Below are 19,023 nucleotides of genomic sequence, written 5' to 3'. Positions count from 1 at the left end.
CACACATACTTTCATGCGTCACAGATATATACTACCAGGAACAATCCTCACTTCCACAATCATCTCTCACCAAATATGTTTGGATAGACTGGGGTGAAATGAAAAAGCTTACAGAAGGGGACAGGGTTTTGGAGGGGGCATGCCTCTGAAAAAGGGGGTCAGCCCCCCAAAAGAAGACATTTTCATAGTTTGAACATCATTTCATGCATTTTAAACACACAATCATTCAACTAAAGAGCGACAAAAAAAGGGTATTTACACAGATCAGCTTACAAATCCCACCCCTGGGAATATCAGGTGCAGATTTGACGTTGTTCACAGCAACAGGAAAGATCCAGAAAAAGTGCGAAAATTAGAAGAACGGTCACCTTACAACTAACTGACTTTAGTTCAGAGTCCATTTGAACACAGCAACATTAAAAACAAATCAAAAACAATACCTTGGTCACTGCAAATCGCTTCTTCAAAGCATTCAAGTTCAGCCACAATCTTCTCTCCATCCTACTAGACCACTGTTCATATTGTTTTTACCTGCTTCAAGTTCCTACGAAAGTGAACCGAGCTAAAAATAGTGCTGCTGTAATAGTAAATACACGGCCTCACAGGACCAACAGGTAAAGGGAGGTAAGAAAGAAAATTGCTCATTGAAAAGTTCCTCTCAGTCACACCAACATGCATAAGTTATGCCCCCTGCGATGTCTAAAAACTGGAAGTGATGACTGAATGGATAAACCCCTCACGATAACTTGTGAATGCATGTAAAGGTGACTACAATTACCATCCTGCCCAACCATTTGTGAAAGTATATGTTAGGCTACCTGAGGCTTATTTATTTTACGAGCACAGCAAGAACTGGAATGATAGTTGATATGCTCAGATTATGATTCTTCTTCTTCTTGCGTTCGCCGGCTCAGAATATGATGAGAAACAGAAACCCTAAGCGTATGTACGGAATTTCCTGAATATAACTTAACTCAGAAAAGGCACAGTGGCTTTAAGAAGAATCAAGTTAATGCTGCAGAGGTGACACCAATCAGTCTCTGTACTATGAACAGAGCTCAGCTTAAGTTAATGACGCATTTTCAGGTCTAATTTCGGAAAAGCCACAGGTGTGATACTTCAAAGGTTATCAGAAAGCGAATGTTCATTTAATCGACTCAAACAATATCACGACACTCGCAGAATACTGAGAAAAACCTCCACAGAATGGAACGAGTACCATTTGTTAAGCAAGCAAGACTTCTTTGCAGCCTACTGCTCAACCCTGATACTGTGGTCAGGTGCAGTATTCCTTTTCTTTCTCATGAAAAAGACGCATTTCACACACACAAAAACTCACCCTGGAACTGGAAGAATTCAATCCACCCCCTGCCACATGGAATCTCTCCACATGTAATGAAGTCGATTCATCAGGGAGATCAATCCCCAGATCCAATGCCCTGTTGGTTATCTGGGTATAATCACTGCAACAAATGACCAGACCTCTTTAATGAAACTTGAACATTTTTAGAGCACAAAAGATATGAAACCACACACACACACCCATGAACTATACGTGTATGAACAACAAGAAAGGACAAGGATCTGAAATTAAAAGTAAAGGATATGAAGCCTTTCTTAAAAATGTTTTTGATCACCCCATAAAGGTAGCAAAAATCTGTCACTGTAAGTGTAACAGTGTAAGTGTTAGTATGCTATTACCACGAGAAGTAGAAGCCAATACACAACTAGAGAAAGACCCAAATGCTAAAGTTGAGCATGATACGAGCACTAAAATTGGCTTCACTCAAGCGTCTCATACAACACCCCCCCCCCTTTATTAATTTAAGTCACCTCTCTTATACAGTGTCAGTCTTTGCTATTCTAGATAAAAACGGGAGGAGCCACCGGAACCAACTTTCTTGAGGTTAAGTGTAGCTACAGCAAACATGTTGATGTATCCATCCAAACTGCTCACACTTCGCATTAGGAAAATATGATTTAAAGGCCCAAAAAAATAAAATTGTCTGTTTCTGGTAACATGGCTAAATAAAATAGGGTCGGTAGGTAGCAGACCTGTTTACCCCCATAAGTGTTTTGGAGTAAAGCTCAGCCCCAAAAATAGTAATCCTGGCACAAAAATAGTAATCATCCAGCATTCGTCGCCAATTACAACGCACATGACAACTGTGTCTGCGAAACGCAATCATGCACATATATCCATCATTCAAAAACAAAACACATCAGTCAGTTTTTGTAGTCATCATAATTTCAAAGAAGATCACATCAAAAGCACATGCATCACTGATTCTTTTTCTTTTGCTCGTAGTAGGCCTTTTTCAGTGTGTCAAGCGCTTCTCTACTGTACTTGCGCTTGCCGAATGAGTGAGGGCGAGACTTCACCACTAGAATAAGGCTCTCCAGCGTCTCATCAGACAGACATGATCTCTGGTCAGTCCTGTGCTTTTTCACCCCATTTTGCCATTGAAAAAAACAATGCCAAACATGTGAATTGATAAAAAAATTTAAAAAAAAATAAAAAAAATTAACATTTTTTTTATTTATGAAAATCGTAGTCTTGACACGGATAGCGGAATGGCGTATTTTTTGCAGAAAATCGTAATAAATTACGCCAAAATCGTAAGGGTAAACAGGTCTGAGGTAGGGATTTTTTTTTTTTTTACCCCAAATGTAGACCAATAAAACTAACTTTAAAAATCGCGCAAAGAGACTGGATTCACTATACATAGAGACAAGACACTCAACACATTTACAAATCGTCAGCGGACTTTCGTTTTCACACGTTTTTGTTGTTCATTTTCTCACCCTGTCCTTTACCACCAAAAAAAAAATTAAAAAAATTTTGAGTTTGGAAAATAAAAGTTTAGGGTTGGCGCCGAAATTTAGGGTCGGTCGGGTGACCAGAAACAGACATTTTTTTGGGGGGGCCTTAAAGGGAATATCCCAAATTATCCCCACATATCCCAAGACTGCTTAGTCTACTTGAAGTGCTAGAGGATATTTAACTGTTGGGGGTGACTGGCCATATGAAGCCTGGCAAAGAGTATACATTCTGATGCCAGTCTGCATGACGAGGAAAGACTATCTCCCCCTAGCTGGAGATCCGGCGAGTTGGTTACTGAGCCCCTCAGGCACTCTCCACAAAATACCTACATTTTGTTTAAGTCCAACGAGTGCTTCATAAAAGATTTTCTTCTCAAGTTTAATTCAAAGAACTGCGGTCTTTGCTTATTTTGAGATAGAATAATGCTAGTCAGTTTCAGACTCAGAAAGACTTATTTCAGCAACAGCGCAATTACTGATGAGTGACCGACTGTAGCGAGAGATGCGATTCTGTCAAGAGATTTTGTCGAAGCATTTTAAGTTTTTCCATGACTGAAAGATGTTCTTTATTTTTTATATTGTTTCCATGTTTATGATTAAAGTATTGAATTTTGTTAACTAATGCTGCTTCTAGTCTCGGGACCAGTGATTCACGGACCAATTCAGTGATCAATGCCGAATCAATGACCCGTGAGCTTTGTTGTTGCAAACTCAGTTCGACCACCGAAAATGCCTTGGAGTAAAGAAGAATATATAGCAAAATAAAAGAAAGGAGAGTTGAGAGGGTAAAAAAAAAGTAAAACAGTTCGAGTTTTTTAATTAAAAAAAATAAACGTGATGCTGATGGCAGGACTCGAACCTATGACCTCAGGAACGCTTGCATAGTTCAGTAGCAATTGTGCTAAGAACATCTACCTGCCAGGGAAGTTAACTAGGAATGTCTATTTTGGGAGATACTGATGACTGCCTGTTAATTCTAGCAAATTTCTAAGCTTAGGCCAAAAAAAAAAATTGGTCTGTTTCTGGTCACCCGACCGACCCTAAATTTCGGCGCCGACCCTAAACTTTTTTTTCCAAACTCAAAATGTTTTAATTTATTTTTTGGTGGTAAAGGACAGGGTGAGAAAATGAACAACAAAAACGTGTGAAAACGAAAGTCCGCTGACGATTTGTAAATGTGTTGAGTGTCTTGTCTTTATGTATAGTGAATCCAGTCTCTTTGCACGATTTTTAAAGTTAGTTTTATTGGTCTACATTTGGGATAAAAAATATAAAAAATATAAAAAAAATCCCGACCTACCGACCCTATTTTTTTTAGCCATGTTACCAGAAACAGACAATTTTTTTTTTTGGCCTTAAAATAAAATGTTGGTTGAACGAATTCGATCCTATGAATGGTAAGTACATAAGCTCAATTATTCGTACTATGGAAGGGAGGGGGGTTTATTAGTGTGGAGTTTCTACAAGATCAACGAGGCCACAGTGGAAATCCAGAAATCTGATCGCAGGGTAAATCAGAGCCCACTACACCAATTCCAGAGCCTCAGCCTTTCTAGAAACATCATGCACATAACAGATCTTGCGTCGGTTGTGAATAGTCCAAGCTTCTCACTATTAATCACTTAAATTGGCCGATACACCATAAGCCTGCTAAAACAAAATATTAATCGAACCCCCCCCCCCCCCCCCCCCAAACAAAAAAGTTTTCTTACTCGGCCTCGTTAACATCTCCCAAAGTTTGCCACAGGAAATCGAACGTCTCTTGAGACATGGGGTTTGGTGGTGTCCCCTCCACCTGCGACATCTTGGATGCTGTTCGTCCGACCCTGCACAAAAACAAAACAAAGGAACTTCTGACGGTCATCGAAAATGAAAGTAAACATCGCAGCTGATAACATGTATACTTCTGATAAACTGAAAAATAAAGTACACAATTTGCTGAAAAGCTTCGTCTCAATAGCATCTTCTCGATGCATACTCTTGTGCAAAATAGAAAAAGCACGATTTACCTAAAAATGATTCCTGCGAGACACCGACTCGACTCAAGTCAAAGAATGTCCGCCATGTTGGTTCAGAACACCGACACAACTCGTTGAGAAAGATGCAGGTCAGCACAAAAATAGTTCCAAAAGTTCCAGACTGAAAAGCTGCACAAACTCCAAAGGTCTTCATAAACAAAGACCGATGGAATGTCAAAGCTATCACCAATGGGTGTCATGAAAATTGAGCACACGCTAACGGCACAACCCCATCAAAACAAAGTCGGTGCTCTTCTCATGAGGACTGTCTACCATAACTGAACACGTGGTGCGAAGCACGCCTCAACAAAATTTCCCGTTCACAATTGCTCCGCCGAATAAATATGAGCAACGTATTTGGTCGCATGATTTACATTTGGAAAAAAAATTTCTAGTGATATTCTTCCACCCAAAATATTTTGTTTGACATCGGTGTCCATGCTGTAACAAAAGATATTTTGACGTGGCACTATTTTTAAGACGCATGTGTAAGACGTTATTAGGCGTTTTGCGCGCGAAAAATATCCGCAGCTAATGAAAGTTCGTTTCATTAAAAAGAAAAATGCATCGAATTAATTTGAAAACTTCAAACTCTTATGATGGTAACCCTTATGATGGCGAAATAAATGTTTTGCACACGGAAAAACACAACATTGTATAATGATTTTGCAGTTTGTCCGTGCCTTTAGCGCCACTTTCAAAATGGCGCATTCACATGTCAACACTTGCATCGCAACGCTGTGACAGTCGTTATTTCTACGCTTACGGGCCTCTATAGTATAGTGAGACAGCAGGAAAAGCTCCACTTACACAACATGAATTTTTCTGAGCTATTTCGTCAGTCTCACCAACTCTGTAGGTTTTCTCCCGATGGGAAGTTTTTGGTGAGTGTCCATTCTGAAGTGAAAGTCCTGTCCTGACTGTCAAATGTGGTGTGGTGCTCTGTTAGAGACATGTTCTTCTCTTAAGCATTACAAGTTTTCGCGTTGGAGGCCTATGCGATGTATTACTGATGAATTTTGGAAATACATTGCAGATGAATATTGGATCATACTTAGTATATTATGTGCTCACATTTACAATGTGCCTGCAGAAGATAATAGGTTTAGGTATACATTATACTTGTACACTTGTATTTTGTGTTAGCAGGGAACTGTCATGTCTTGAAGCTATGCTGTGTATTCGGATATTTAAAGCTTAATATGTTATTCTGTCAGTGCTATTTTGACGTCATTTTAGACGTTTCGTTAACACGACCTTGCGACAACAAGCCTCATCAATTTGTTTTCCATGAGACAATGGCAACATTGTATCAACATGACACCGTCACAACGTTAACAAGCCATGCAATTCTCTCTCTCTCTCTCTCTCTCTCTCTCTCTCTCTCTCTCTCTCTCTCTCTCTCTCTCTCTCTCTCTCTCTCAAAATCGCTCACCTATGACTATGACGATTCGCACCTTATTATGCTGACGATTCGAACTTTTTCCTTGTGACGATTCGCACCTATCACTATGACGATTCGCACCTGATGCTGACGATTCGAACTTTTTCCAAGTGCGAATCGTCAAAGTGCGAAAGTGCGAAACGTCTGTATACCCTAGGAATAAGGGGTGGCACAGTAAGGCCTAAAAAAAAAAAGAGGTGTGGTTACGGTAACCCGACCTACCCTATTTTTAGGGGCCGACCCTATAACTTTTTATTACATTTGTCAAAAAAACAAAAAAAAACGAGTGCAGATAAGGCAATGAAAGCGAAAGCGCTCGAGTCGCACACATATTTCCCTGTCAAGTAGGTTTAATTTGTACACATTAGAAAAAAAGTTTAAAAAAAAAAGTGATTGCCTACCTTCCTACCCTATTTTTTTGGCTATGTTACCTTAACCACACCTATTTTTTTTTTTGTGCCTAATGCAGAAGTGGTCTAAGTCGACCAAAAGTGGGTGCACTTCCTGTAGTTGTTTTTCCCTATACAAAAAAAGCTCCCGGGTACATTCCCTGTAGGAACGTAAGATACCGCTCAAAGACACGCCAAGCATGTGACTCACCTCGGCCTCGCTTCCCTTCATAATCATAGAGAGTTCCACAGGAGGACTTGGTGGATATTCTCATTGCTTCCATAAAAATTGCAACACTGAATAAAATCTCTTTGAAAACTAAAGAAAAGGATAGATAGTCATTAAATTTGACTAATGTGGCTTTGCATCACGTGACTTTCAGCGAGACTTGGTGGATATTCTCATTGCTTCCATAAAAATTGCAACACTGAATAAAATCTCTTTGAAAACTAAAGAAAAGGATAGATAGTCATTAAATTTGACTAATGTGGCTTTGCATCACGTGACTTTCAGCGAGATCGACGAAACGCCACAGGAAAAAAAGGCCTACAGCCGTACAGGAAGTGCACCTACAGGGAATACACGCACCTTTGGTCCATAGAGACCCCTTCTGCCACAGTAATCATTACATTAACACAATAACAGACCTGTAGACAAATTACACCTTTGTATTCTGACTTTGTCTTTCCAGCAGTATTCATCAGATGTCCCCACTATATTTATATTTGTAATTGTATTCCATTTTCACTAATTTGACAAGGCCACAGTATGGCTGAACGGCTGACTAGCAGAAGCCAACTGACCACGTTTATTTGAACATATTTTGATTTCGTTCATACCAGCTTCTTGGCTCTCATACGCTATTTACTTTGTAGCAGGAGAGTTACAAAACAGTTACATGTAATTATAAATTGCTGTTTTTTTGTATCATCTGTTCTTAGGCATCAGTTGTGGATTATCGCCTTGTTGTTCGTGATGTAGAAACACTGCAGATTCAGCAACTTTTTTCTTGTCAAGATGCCATTCAGTATATTGAGGTAAGTTGCATTTTTATTGGCAGTTCTTTGATTTGGACTCATACTCTCTGTGTGTTTCCCTTCTGTCTGTCCGTCCCTCCCTGTCTAATTATTCTTCACTCCCCCCCCCCCCCCTTTCCATTTCTTCCTTCCTTTTTTATATTTAGTCAAGTTTTGACTAAATATTTTAACATCGAGGGGGAATCGAAACGAGGGTCGTGGTGTATGTGCGTGTGTGTGTGTGTCTGTGTGTGTGTGTAGAGCGATTCAGACTAAACTACTGGACCGATCTTTATGAAATTTGACATGAGAGTTCCTGGGTATGAAATCCCCGAACTTTTTTTTCATTTTTTTGATGTCTTTGATGACGTCATATCCGGCTTTTCGTGAAAGTTGAGGCGGCACTGTCACGCCCTCATTTTTCAACCAAATTGGTTGAAAGTTTGGTCAAGTAATCTTCGACGAAGCCCGGACTTCGGTATTGCATTTCAGCTTGGTGGCTTAAAAATTAATTAATGACTTTGGTCATTAAAAATCTGAAAATTGTAAAAAAAAATTAAAAATTTATAAAACGATCCAAATTTACGTTTATCTTATTCTCCATTATTTGCTGATTCCAAAAACATATAAATATGTTATATTCGGATTAAAAACAAGCTCTGAAAATTAAATATATAAAAATTATTATCAAAATTAAATTGTCCAAATCAATTTAAAAACACTTTCATCTTATTTCTTGTCGGTTCCTGATTCCAAAAACATATAGATATGATATGTTTGGATTAAAAACACGCTCAGAAAGTTAAAACAAAGAGAGGTACAGAAAAGCGTGCTATCCTTCTTAGCGCAACTACTACCCCGCTCTTCTTGTCAATTTCACTGCCTTTGCCATGAGCGGTGGACTGACGATGCTACGAGTATACGGTCTTGCTGAAAAATGGCATTGCGTTCAGTTTCATTCTGTGAGTTCGACAGCTACTTGACTAAATATTGTATTTTCGCCTTACGCGACTTGTTTTAAACTCTCTCTCTTTCTCTCTCTTTCTCTCTCTCTCTCTCTCTCTCTCTCTCTCTCTCTCTCTCTCACTCACACACACACACACACATACACACTTACAAACACTCACACACATACACACACACATACACACACACACACACACACACACACACACACACACACACATACAGAATGATCACATCAAGCATGTTACAGACTGATGAGTACAACTCCTATTTTATCAAAGCTTTCACAACACTGTAGTAATCTGAGATGTAAAATGTGCTTTTCTGTTTTTCCTCTTTTAGTGGTCACCAGATTCACTCTTCATTCTCTGTGGAATGTTCAAGCGTGGAATAGTTCAGGTAAGTGTTGTTGTTGCTTTTCTTGCCAGAGTAAAATCAAATTTGCAGTGGCGTTTCATTACTTTTTTTCACTGGCAGGTAAGGACTCTTACATGGGTGTTACTCTTCCGGCTTTTGCCGGATTTCCGGTTTTTAAAAAAATCTGAAGCCGGAAATTCTGGTTTTCCGGTTAAAAAAAAAAAAAAAGCTTCGTTTCGCTAAGTTGAAATAACGAGCAGCGGTTCCGATCCGACTTTTGACACCGGTTCGCGTGCTTTCTCAGTTCACTCCCTTGGATTTGCCGCCATCTTGCTTATTATGATTTGGTTTTGTCGGTGTCCAGAAACTTTCTTTCAAACTTGAGCATTTTGGACCCCTGCCTTTCAGGTTTTTTTATTTTTCCCAGTAACACCCATGCTCTTAAGTCTAACATGTATTCAAGTACTTCTTCTTCTTCTGCGTTCGTGGGCTGAAACTCCCACGTACACTCGTGTTGTTTTGCACGAGTGTAATTTTACGTGTATGACCGTTTTTTTCCCTGCCATTTAGGCAGCCATATGCTGTTTTCGGAGGAAGCATGCTGGGTATTTTCGTGTTTCTAAACCCACTGAACTCTGACATGGATTACAGGATCTTTTTCATGCGCACTTGGTCTTGTGCTTGCGTGTACACACGGGGGTGTTCTGACACCAAGGAGAGTCTGCACACAAAGTTGACTCTGAGAAATAAATCTCTCGCCGAACGTGGGGACGAACTCACGCTGACAGCAGCCAACTGGATACAAATCCAGCGCGCTACCGACTGAGCTACATCCCCCCCCCCCCCCCCCCCCCCGGCCCCCTGTATACAAGTACAAAATGCAAAGCTCTCTTTTATTGTAGACATGAACCTGCAGAATTCCAGCTGCACTGTGAATGTGTATGAGCAGGGCATCCCAAACTACTGTGTACTGTGCACACTAGAAGCCCCCCCCCCCCCCCCCCCAAAATAAAAACAAGTCGCGTAAGGCGAAAATACAACATTTAGTCAAGTAGCTGTCGAACTCACAGAATGAAACTGAACGCAATGCAACGCAGCAAGACCGTATGTACTCGTAGCATCGTCAGTCCACCGCTCACGGCAAAGGCAGTGAAATTGACAAGAAGAGCGGGGTAGTAGTTGCGCTGAGAAGGATAGCACGCTTTTCTGTACCTCTCTTCGTTTTAACTTTCTGAGCGTGTTTTTAATCCAAACATATCATATCTATATGTTTTTGGAATCAGAAACCGACAAGGAATAAGATGAAAGTGTTTTTAAATTGATTTCGAAAATTTAATTTTGATAATAATTTTTATATATTTAATTTTCAGAGCTTGTTTTTAATCCAAATATAACATATTTATATGTTTTTGGAATCAGCAAATGATGGAGAATAAGATGAACGTAAATTGGGATCGTTTTATAAAATTTTTTTTTTTTTACAATTTTCAGATTTTTAATGACCAAAGTCATTAATTAATTTTTAAGCCACCAAGCTGAAATGCAAAACCGAAGTCCGGGCTTTGTCGAACATTACTTGACCAAAATTTCAACCAATTTGGTTGAAAAATGAGAGCGTGACAGTGCCGCCTCAACTTTCACGAAAAGCCGGATATGACGTCATCAAAGACATCAAAAAAATGAAAAAAACGTATGGGGATATCATACCCAGGAACTCTCATGTCAAATTTCATAAAGATCGGTCCAGTAGTTTAGTCTGAATCGCTCTACACACACACACACACACAGACAGACACAGACACACACGCACGCACATACACCACGACCCTCGTCTCGATTCCCCCCTCTACGTTAAAAAATTTAGTCAAAACTTGACTAAGTGTAAAAAAGTACTTGAAATTCTTCAAGGGGGTCCACGTCATGCACTAAACCTGAAAAAGAATGTCCCAGGACGCACTAAATTTGCATTATCATGCGTACCATCGGTACTGATTTCTGTACCCTGTACTGTAATTATCTGCTCGTATCCATACAGAATCGACAAGGACCTACACTTGGCGGTATTTCGAAGACAAGAAAATTTCTGTCAAAAATGTACCAACGTTAATTTACAGAATAAATCTAACTGATATGATAAATAACGCTTTTGTGAAAAACTCACGGAGTTTCCCTAAGTCCTGGTCTTGGGACCGATATGAGAAATAACGCTTTTGTGAAAAACTCAAGGAGTTTCTCTAAGTCCTGGTCTTGGGACCGATATGAGAAATAACGCTTTTGTGAAAGTCTCACAGAGTTTCCCTAAGTCCTGGTCTTGGGACCGATATGAGAAATAACGCTTTTGTGAAAGTCTCACAGAGTTTCTCTAAGTCCTGTGTTGGACTTGGACCCCCTAAAAATAAAAACTTGGGTTCATGGAGGTGTATGGTGTTTGTGTGGAGCCCTGATGGTGTGGTAGATAGAGTGTCTGTGTGCGTGTGAACACGCTTGCTGCTCCAAGCTGAGATTTTTCTCTGCTACCAGAGGTCTAGTTTATAAGAAGACCAAGCAGTGGCTAGGATGTTTTGAAATATTACAAGCAAAGATTTTGGTTTTTTGTGCAATTTCAGGTGTGGTCCATAGAAAACCCTGACTGGTATTGCAAGGTGGATGAAGGGTCGGCAGGTCTGTGTGCCGTTCGTTGGGCACCAGATGGTCGGCACATTCTCACCACTGCTGACTTTCATGTAAGCTGTGTGGATGCTTGACTGTGAGCACCCGTGTATGTGCTCATAGATATGTTTTTGTGTGTATACATGTAGCTACTTTGAATTAGGCACACAAAACAAGAGGTTTTTTTATGACAAGGCCACAAATAGTAGGGTCGGAAGGTCGGTTACTTTATTGTTGTTGTTGTGTGATTGAAGTTTGTTTCTTATTTACCCTGAGGCATGTGGATTGTTGTTAGCCAGAAATCATGTGAGCTGAGTCCCCGAGATGTAAAATAATAGGAAATTTCCTTGTAAAGGGTTGATCATAAAAATTGTAGGGTTTGGGAGGAAAAAAATAGGGTCAGTTGTAGAATCAGAAACATTGAATTTTTTGTGTGTGAGTTTAGCATAGTACATCAGTAGTTTGAGTTCCCTTTGGTTTTTGACAGGTTATGCAACTGAATCTATTCTTTAGTAAAAAAAAAAGTGTGTTTACCTTCATTAATCTTTGATGTTGTCTCACTCACAATTTTGTATAACATAATTTATGTTTATACGACCTATGATAGAGATGTCTGTTTTGTGTCCATCAACAGCTGCGAATCACAGTGTGGTCCCTAGTGAACAAGTCTGTATCATACATCAGATATCCAAAGCAATGTGAAAAAGGTAACACAAAACTGTGTGATTTTCTTGTTTTTTCCTCCCGCCTGGTCATACATGTAGCAGGTTTCTTTGCAAAAATTGACAAAGTAAAGTAATTTGTTCTGCTTCTGAATAAGGATTTGTTCAAATAAAAAACCCTCTGGTTCTTAAAGCAGGTGTTGAGAGAAATAATCCTGATCTATTGTTTTTGTTTTTGTTGTACGTATATAATTCTTAGATTAAACAAGTTCACAGTCTCTTAGTCTTATTTGTTTCACCAGTCCTGTGTTGTTTTGGTGGGATCTCATTTCCTACCCATGTGAATGTTTGGCTCATTATTTTTTTTAGAGTCACTGGGTGTTTGTTTGTATTACATGTACTACCTTTGTTTAACATCAACCGAAATGATGTTGTTAATCTGCATTTTAAAATGTAATCCTTTTTGATTTCTCTTCCTCACTGAAGTATGCCTACCTGCTGTTTCTTTTGCAGGCTTAGATTTTAGTGAGAAAGGAAAATACATGGCACTTGCTGAACGAAGAGACTGCAAAGATTATGTCAGCATTTTCTCTTGTGACACTTGGTCACTTGTCAGGGTATGTCTATTGGCTTACATTATCTCTTTTGCTCTCTCTGTTTCTATTTTTGTGTACTTTCATCTGTATCTGAAAAGTATTTTTGTTTATTTTGTTGTCTAGTATCTGTTTTCTGTGTATAAGTACCTGCCTCTCTCGACTTCAGACTTATACTTTTCCCCTCCCTCCTCCCCACCCAACCCCTTCCATGCCCCTGTTTATCCCCCCCCCCCCCCCCCCCCCATCTATTTTCCCCTCTCTCTGGCCCAATCCCACCAGGCACAAGCACACCAGGAATTCAGAAAGATTAAGAGGGTGCTCTCTGACCCACTTTGGTGATTTGTGACTCTATCTGTGAAGTCAATACTGTGAAGAAGTACCTTTGATTCCATCAGATACTGGCTTGCAATTCACATGACAATGGGGCCTGAGCTATCGCACACAAGGAAGTTCACTGAAGCATGCTAATTGTGTCCCAGAACAGCTCAAAAGAAAATCCGTGGACTGTAAAAGTTCTGAAGTCTTGTGAATCATGATCAGAGATACCAATCAGACTTATCTATACTACTCAGAACTGTCTATGAACTACACTGAGCGGGGATATAAGCTCAGTTGGTAGCGCGCTGGATTTGTATTCAGTTGGCCGCTGTCAGCGTGAGTTCGATCCCAGGTTCGGCGGAAATTTATTTCAGAGTCAACTTTGTGTGCAGACTCTCTTCGGTGTCCGAACCCTCCCCCCGTGTACACTACATTGGGTGTGCACGTTAAAGATCCCACGATTGACAAAAGGGTCTTTCCTGGCAAAATTGCTTAGGCACAGTTAATAATTGTCTACCTATACCCGTGTGACTTGGAATAATAGGCCGTGAAAGGTAAATATGCGTCGAAATGGCTGCAATCTACTGGCCGTATAAAATTTCATCTCACACGGCATCACTGCAGAGCGCCTAGAACTGTACCCACGGAATATGCGCGATATAAGCGTCATTGATTGATTGATTGATTGATGAGTTGTTGGTTTGCCTCCGTAGCTTTTCTAACAGTGTATGACAATGTGGGTGACAGTGCTTCCGATGCAATAAAAAGTAATTTTTGTCATGTTCACAGGGACCTTTCACCGTACATCTACCATATTCTCTGAATCATCATTGTGTTTATGTATTTGTTTATTGTTAATAAAATGTGTGCTTTTGTCGTTCTTTCTTTTTCTCTAAGTACACAGCTTGGAACATGAGAATTATTATGGTTATTTAAAAACAGTTACCTGCATGGCAAGAGAAAAGGGGTGGGGAACAGGTGTAAATGTAGCATACTGCAGTCTTCACAAATAACATGTTTGGAGTGAGTGGGAGAGAGAGGAGTGGGAAGAGGGAAAATTCACATGCATACACACATTCAAACACACACACACATACGCTGTCACACACACACACACACTGACTTACTCAAAAGATTACTAGCTTTTGTATTTAAAAAAAAAAATTGCTTGAAAGAGTAAATTGATGAGGAACGGCACTTGGCAATGGTTGATTTTTGTTTATTCCAGCATTTTGAGACGGAGACGGATGATCTTGGTGGACTGCAGTGGTCACCCGATGGAAGAGTACTGTGTGTGTGGGACTCCTGTCTGACTGTGAGTTTCCCATTTCTACGTGTGTTAGTCAGTGTGAACACTTCTATACCGGGGGGTCCAAGTATCCCTTAAATCTATACATGAATAAGCAATGGATGATCAGTTCACTCACATGATTGTGTTCAGACGCCGGATGTAAGCAAAGAGGAACAGAAAGAGTGTGGTAGGATAGGGAAGAGAAGAAATATAAAGAGACAGGAAACGCAACACCCAAACCCCCCCTCCCCCCCTCCCCCCTCCCCCCCCTCCCCCCCTCCCCCCTCCCCCCCTCCCCCCTCCCCCCTCCCCCCTCCCCCCCTCCCCCCCTCCCCCCTCCCCCCCCTCCCCCCCTCCCCCCTCCCCCCCTCCCCCCCTCCCCCCTCCCCCCCCCTCCCCCCCCCTCCCCTCCCCTCCCCCCCCTCCCCTCTAGCTATAGAAGAAAACAGTATCGTTTTTAGACATGTCAAAACACACTTACCTATTACATGCACCATGTGGATTTAGGTGCTGATTCCCAGAACCTTGGTGCCTAGGATGCACTGCCATACTTCTGTTCGGCCATGTTGGCGGCGGCGTTGGCGGTATCATACTTGAGTTATCCATCATACAGCTAGAGTGTCCCATGTTGTGAGAAGAAAACGCAGAACGTGGCAAGAAGACTTTGTACGGTGGCTGGGAGGGGTGGTCCTGTCTTATCTGGACCACCTGGTCTGAATTTGGAACACCCATGGTGTTGAGTACACGGTATCTGCTGGCTTCAAACTTGACAGAGACTCCTTGCTTGAGAGAGTAGTTGCAGGGAGGCGAGGCAGCTTCCAGCGTTGCAGACGAGCTGAGAAAGTTGGCAGGATTGGGCATTGCAGGGGTTGTACACAAACGGTGAAGATTTTGAGCGTCTGCATCATTGACATTGTCTCCTGCTGAGCGTTGCAGATGGCACAGAGCGTCGGCTGCAATTTGCTGGTCATACATAGAAGCTCCATGATTGTTGACAGTTGAAGTGTTCAAGAGACCGCTAGAGCCATTGACATAACTCACAACATCCATGTTGGTGCTTCCTACCGTGGTTTGTGCATTGTTCGTGGCACTTGCGTTCATACTGCAGCTAGGGTCCAGCTGTTGGATGTTGGCAGCTCTTGCGATCTCAACAGCTTCAGTGGGCGATAGCTGGGAAATGTTCATTGTTCCTGTGTCCGTGCATCTGCTGGGAGGTGACACTGACTTACTACCGGATCCACTTTTCATAGCACCTGTGGTAGAAACAGCAGTTTGAGAAATGTGTGTAATGTCTATAAAAGCACAAAAAGGTGGCGGTGGGGAAACGGTATCAGTGTTTACCGGACTAAAATGGAACCCTCCTTTTAAGACCTCCACAAATATGAGAAAATCGGGTCTTAAAAAGGAGGGATCTTAAAATGGGGGTAACTTTACAGAGGTTAAGAACAGAAAGTCTGAGAAAACAGGGTCTTAAAAAGGAGGGAGTCTTAAAATGGGGGTAATTTTTACAGAGGTTAAGAACAGAAAGTCTGAGAAAACAGGGTCTTAAAAAGGAGGGATCTTAAAATGGGGGTAACTTTACAGAGGTTAAGAACAGAAAGTCTGAGAAAACAGGGTCTTAAAAAGGAGGGATCTTAAAATGGGGGTAATTTTACAGAGGTTAAGAACAGAAAGTCTGAGAAAACAGGGTCTTAAAAAGGAGGGAGTCTTAAAATGGGGGTAACTTTACAGAGGTTAAGAACAGAAAGTCTGAGAAAACTGGGTCTTAAAAAGGAGGGATCTTAAAATGGGGGTAACTTTACAGAGGTTAAGAACAGAAAGTCTGAGAAAACAGGGTCTTAAAAAGGAGGGAGTCTTAAAATGGGGGTAATTTTACAGAGGTTAAGAACAGAAAGTCTGAGAAAACAGGGTCTTAAAAAGGAGGGAGTCTTAAAATGGGGGTAATTTTACAGAGGTTAAGAACAGAAAGTCAGAAAACAAGGTCTTAAAAAGGAAGGAGTCTTAAAATGGGGGTAATTTTACAGAGGTTAAGAACAGAAAGTCTGAGAAAACAGGGTCTTAAAAAGGAAGGAGTCTTAAAATGGGGGTAATTTTACAGAGGTTAAGAACAGAAAGTCAGAAAACAAGGTCTTAAAAAGGAAGGAGTCTTAAATTGGGGGTCTCAAAAGACGGGTTCCACTGTACCAGCAATGAACATTGGAGGAACACTTGCAGCACTAACAGCCAAGAGCACCCAGGGTTACTGACATTCCCATCAGTATATTTGAGGAAAGTATTCTGCCACAGTAGAGTGGTTTTCATTCATGGCATTGCCACTTTGAGAGAGGTAGCTTGCCGAAGATGATGACACTGACAGATGCTGGCTTAAAAATGGTGGATAAAATGTCCAGTGTTCTTGAACAGGTCTGAGAGATGGTACCTGCTGTCACAGATGTATTTTAGCAGTGCAAACATTGTTAGTTCACATCAGTTGACGCTTATTGGTGAGGTGGAATTAGGTAGAGCTGAGGTTAGGCACTGCACATACAAGCACAGTAATTGAGGAAATTGACAAGGTTTTACAAAGTTAGGTTACCAGTAATTCTTTTGAATTTACTTTATAGAGCAGGGCGGGGATGTAGCTCAGTCGGTAGCGCGCTGGATTTGTATCCAGTTGGCCGCTGTCAGCGTGAGTTCGTCCCCACGTTCGGCGAGAGATTTATTTCTCAGAGTCAACTTTGTGTGCAGACTCTCCTCGGTGTCCGAACACCCCCATGTGTACACGCAAGCACAAGACCAAGTGCGCACGAAAAAGATCCTGTAATCCATGTCAGAGTTCGGTGGGTTATAGAAACACGAAAATACCCAGCATGCTTCCTCCGAAAGCGACGCATGGCTGCCTAAATGGCGGGGTAAAAGCGGTCATACACGTAAAAGCCATGGGAGTTTCAGCCCATGAACGAACAAACAAAACAAACAAAAAAAACTTTATAGAGCTACAGTGGAACCCCCCTTCAAAGACCTACACAAATGTGAGAAAATCAGGTCTTATAACGGAGTGAGTCATAAAATGGGGGTACATTAACAGAGGTTCTGAGCAAGGTCTGAGAAAACAAGGTCTTAAAAGGGAGGGGGTCTTAAAGGGAGGTTCCACTGTATAAGCCTACAAGAATGTCTGCTTCTTAACAGAATATTCACTTCAAACAAATTCACCTGGTGTGAGTCTCACCCTATTGCACTGATGGCAGGCTAACCAAGAGCGGAATACTTGATGCAATATTTTTGTTTTTATTTCAGTATCAGCTACTGCTGTATTCAGTGGATGGTCGCTGTCTTGGCAAGTATTCAGCCTACCAGTTCGCACTGGGCATCAAGTGTGTCACATGGTCACCCTCATCGCAGTTTCTGGCTATTGGCAGCTTCGATGAAAAGGTAGGGAGTGTTCTTTCTTTTCGTCTGTCTTTGAGGCTGCTTAATTTGTGTGGGTTCATTGTTTGTTTTACCGGCACGGTTGGCCTAGTGGTAAGGCGTCCGCCCCGTGATCGGGAGGTCGTGGGTTCGAACCCCGGCCGGGTCATACCTAAGACTTTAAAATTGGCAATCTAGTGGCTGCTCCGCCTGGCGTCTGGCATTATGGGGTTAGTGCTAGGACTGGTTGGTCCGGTGTCAGAATAATGTGACTGGGTGAGACATGAAGCCTGTGCTGCGACTTCTGTCTTGTGTGTGGCGCACGTTATATGTCAAAGCAGCACCGCCCTGATATGGCCCTTCGTGGTCGGCTGGGCGTTAAACAAACAAACAAACTAACAAATTGTTTGTTTTTGTTGTTTTCATGTGTTTCTGGTTGTTGTTTTTTGTTTCTGACTGATGCATTTAAACAGAAGTAATCATTTCATTCTGTTTGTGTCTTTCACGTTCACGCTCAGTTTAGTAGTACCGTATTTGACGGACTGCAAGCCGCGACTTTTTTTTAAAAAAAATTGCATTGCGGCTTATAAAAAGATGCAGCTAAAACGTTACCTAAACTTGAATAGCATTCACCTAATGGAAGTCACCGCGGATTTTCATTTCGCTCGATTAGCGATTACCGGTACTTTATTAGCTCTCTACTCAAGACTCGGCGCTTTTCTCTTTCTTTCGCGAATCTTCGTTTGTCAACAAGTCGTCGTGACAAGATAGCGTACAGAGAAACACCGGATGTATCAGGATCTCGCGCGCACGAGATTTCGTTTTTTTGTGTCTCGCGATAGTTGGAGGAGCAAGAGCCGCCATGTTGTGTTTTCGTCTGCTCGAAATGTGCGCAAAAGTCGTAAATCATCCCAAAAAAGCTTATTCCGGGCGGGACTACATGTGTGTGTTGGTTACAAATTGTGTGTGTGTGATATTTTTCTTCAAACTTGTTTATTCTCGGAGCCGATTTCGCCAAATACCGTACTTTCGTTTGCCTGGTTGTTTTGATTGATTGACACGATCTGATTATATGTTTTTCGACAGCGGCTAATATAGTGACGCGG

The 19,023-nt window shown here is 41.3% G+C and overlaps 2 protein-coding genes across 4 annotated transcripts in view; one reads left to right on the top strand and one right to left on the bottom strand.

Moving 5' to 3' along the window:
• Window positions 1–15,803, bottom strand: part of LOC138978345 (cellular tumor antigen p53-like) — a 58,266-nt gene extending 42,463 nt beyond the window's left edge. Inside the window, exons 1-3 of one of the 3 annotated variants that reach the window (XM_070351059.1) lie at window positions 15,012–15,803; window positions 4,536–4,649; window positions 1,340–1,463 (exon numbers count right to left, since the gene is read on the bottom strand). In XM_070351059.1, the coding sequence (XP_070207160.1) occupies window positions 1,340–1,463; window positions 4,536–4,649; window positions 15,012–15,778 (1,005 nt within the window). In that variant the 5' untranslated portion in view covers window positions 15,779–15,803. Of the gene's footprint in view, window positions 1–440; window positions 573–1,339; window positions 1,464–4,535; window positions 4,650–4,832; window positions 5,304–15,011 lie in introns of those variants that run through there. The other 2 variants (XM_070351060.1, XM_070351061.1) reach the window with 2 other exon arrangements.
• On the top strand, window positions 5,543–18,485 carry LOC138978351 (WD repeat-containing protein WRAP73-like). The gene is made up of 8 exons (XM_070351071.1): window positions 5,543–5,725; window positions 7,617–7,712; window positions 9,000–9,056; window positions 11,621–11,737; window positions 12,298–12,370; window positions 12,839–12,942; window positions 14,468–14,554; window positions 17,807–18,485. Exons 1-8 carry the CDS (start codon window positions 5,657–5,659, stop codon window positions 18,113–18,115), a joined length of 912 nt encoding a protein of 303 aa, XP_070207172.1. The 5' UTR covers window positions 5,543–5,656; the 3' UTR covers window positions 18,116–18,485.
• The last annotated feature ends 538 nt before the right edge of the window (window positions 18,486–19,023 follow it).

This window comes from Littorina saxatilis, linkage group LG10 (genome assembly GCF_037325665.1).
Source record: "Littorina saxatilis isolate snail1 linkage group LG10, US_GU_Lsax_2.0, whole genome shotgun sequence".
Taxonomy (NCBI): Eukaryota; Metazoa; Mollusca; class Gastropoda; order Littorinimorpha; family Littorinidae; genus Littorina; species Littorina saxatilis.
Note: the sequence above shows the minus strand (reverse complement) of the source record. Positions and strands in the feature narration are given on the sequence as shown.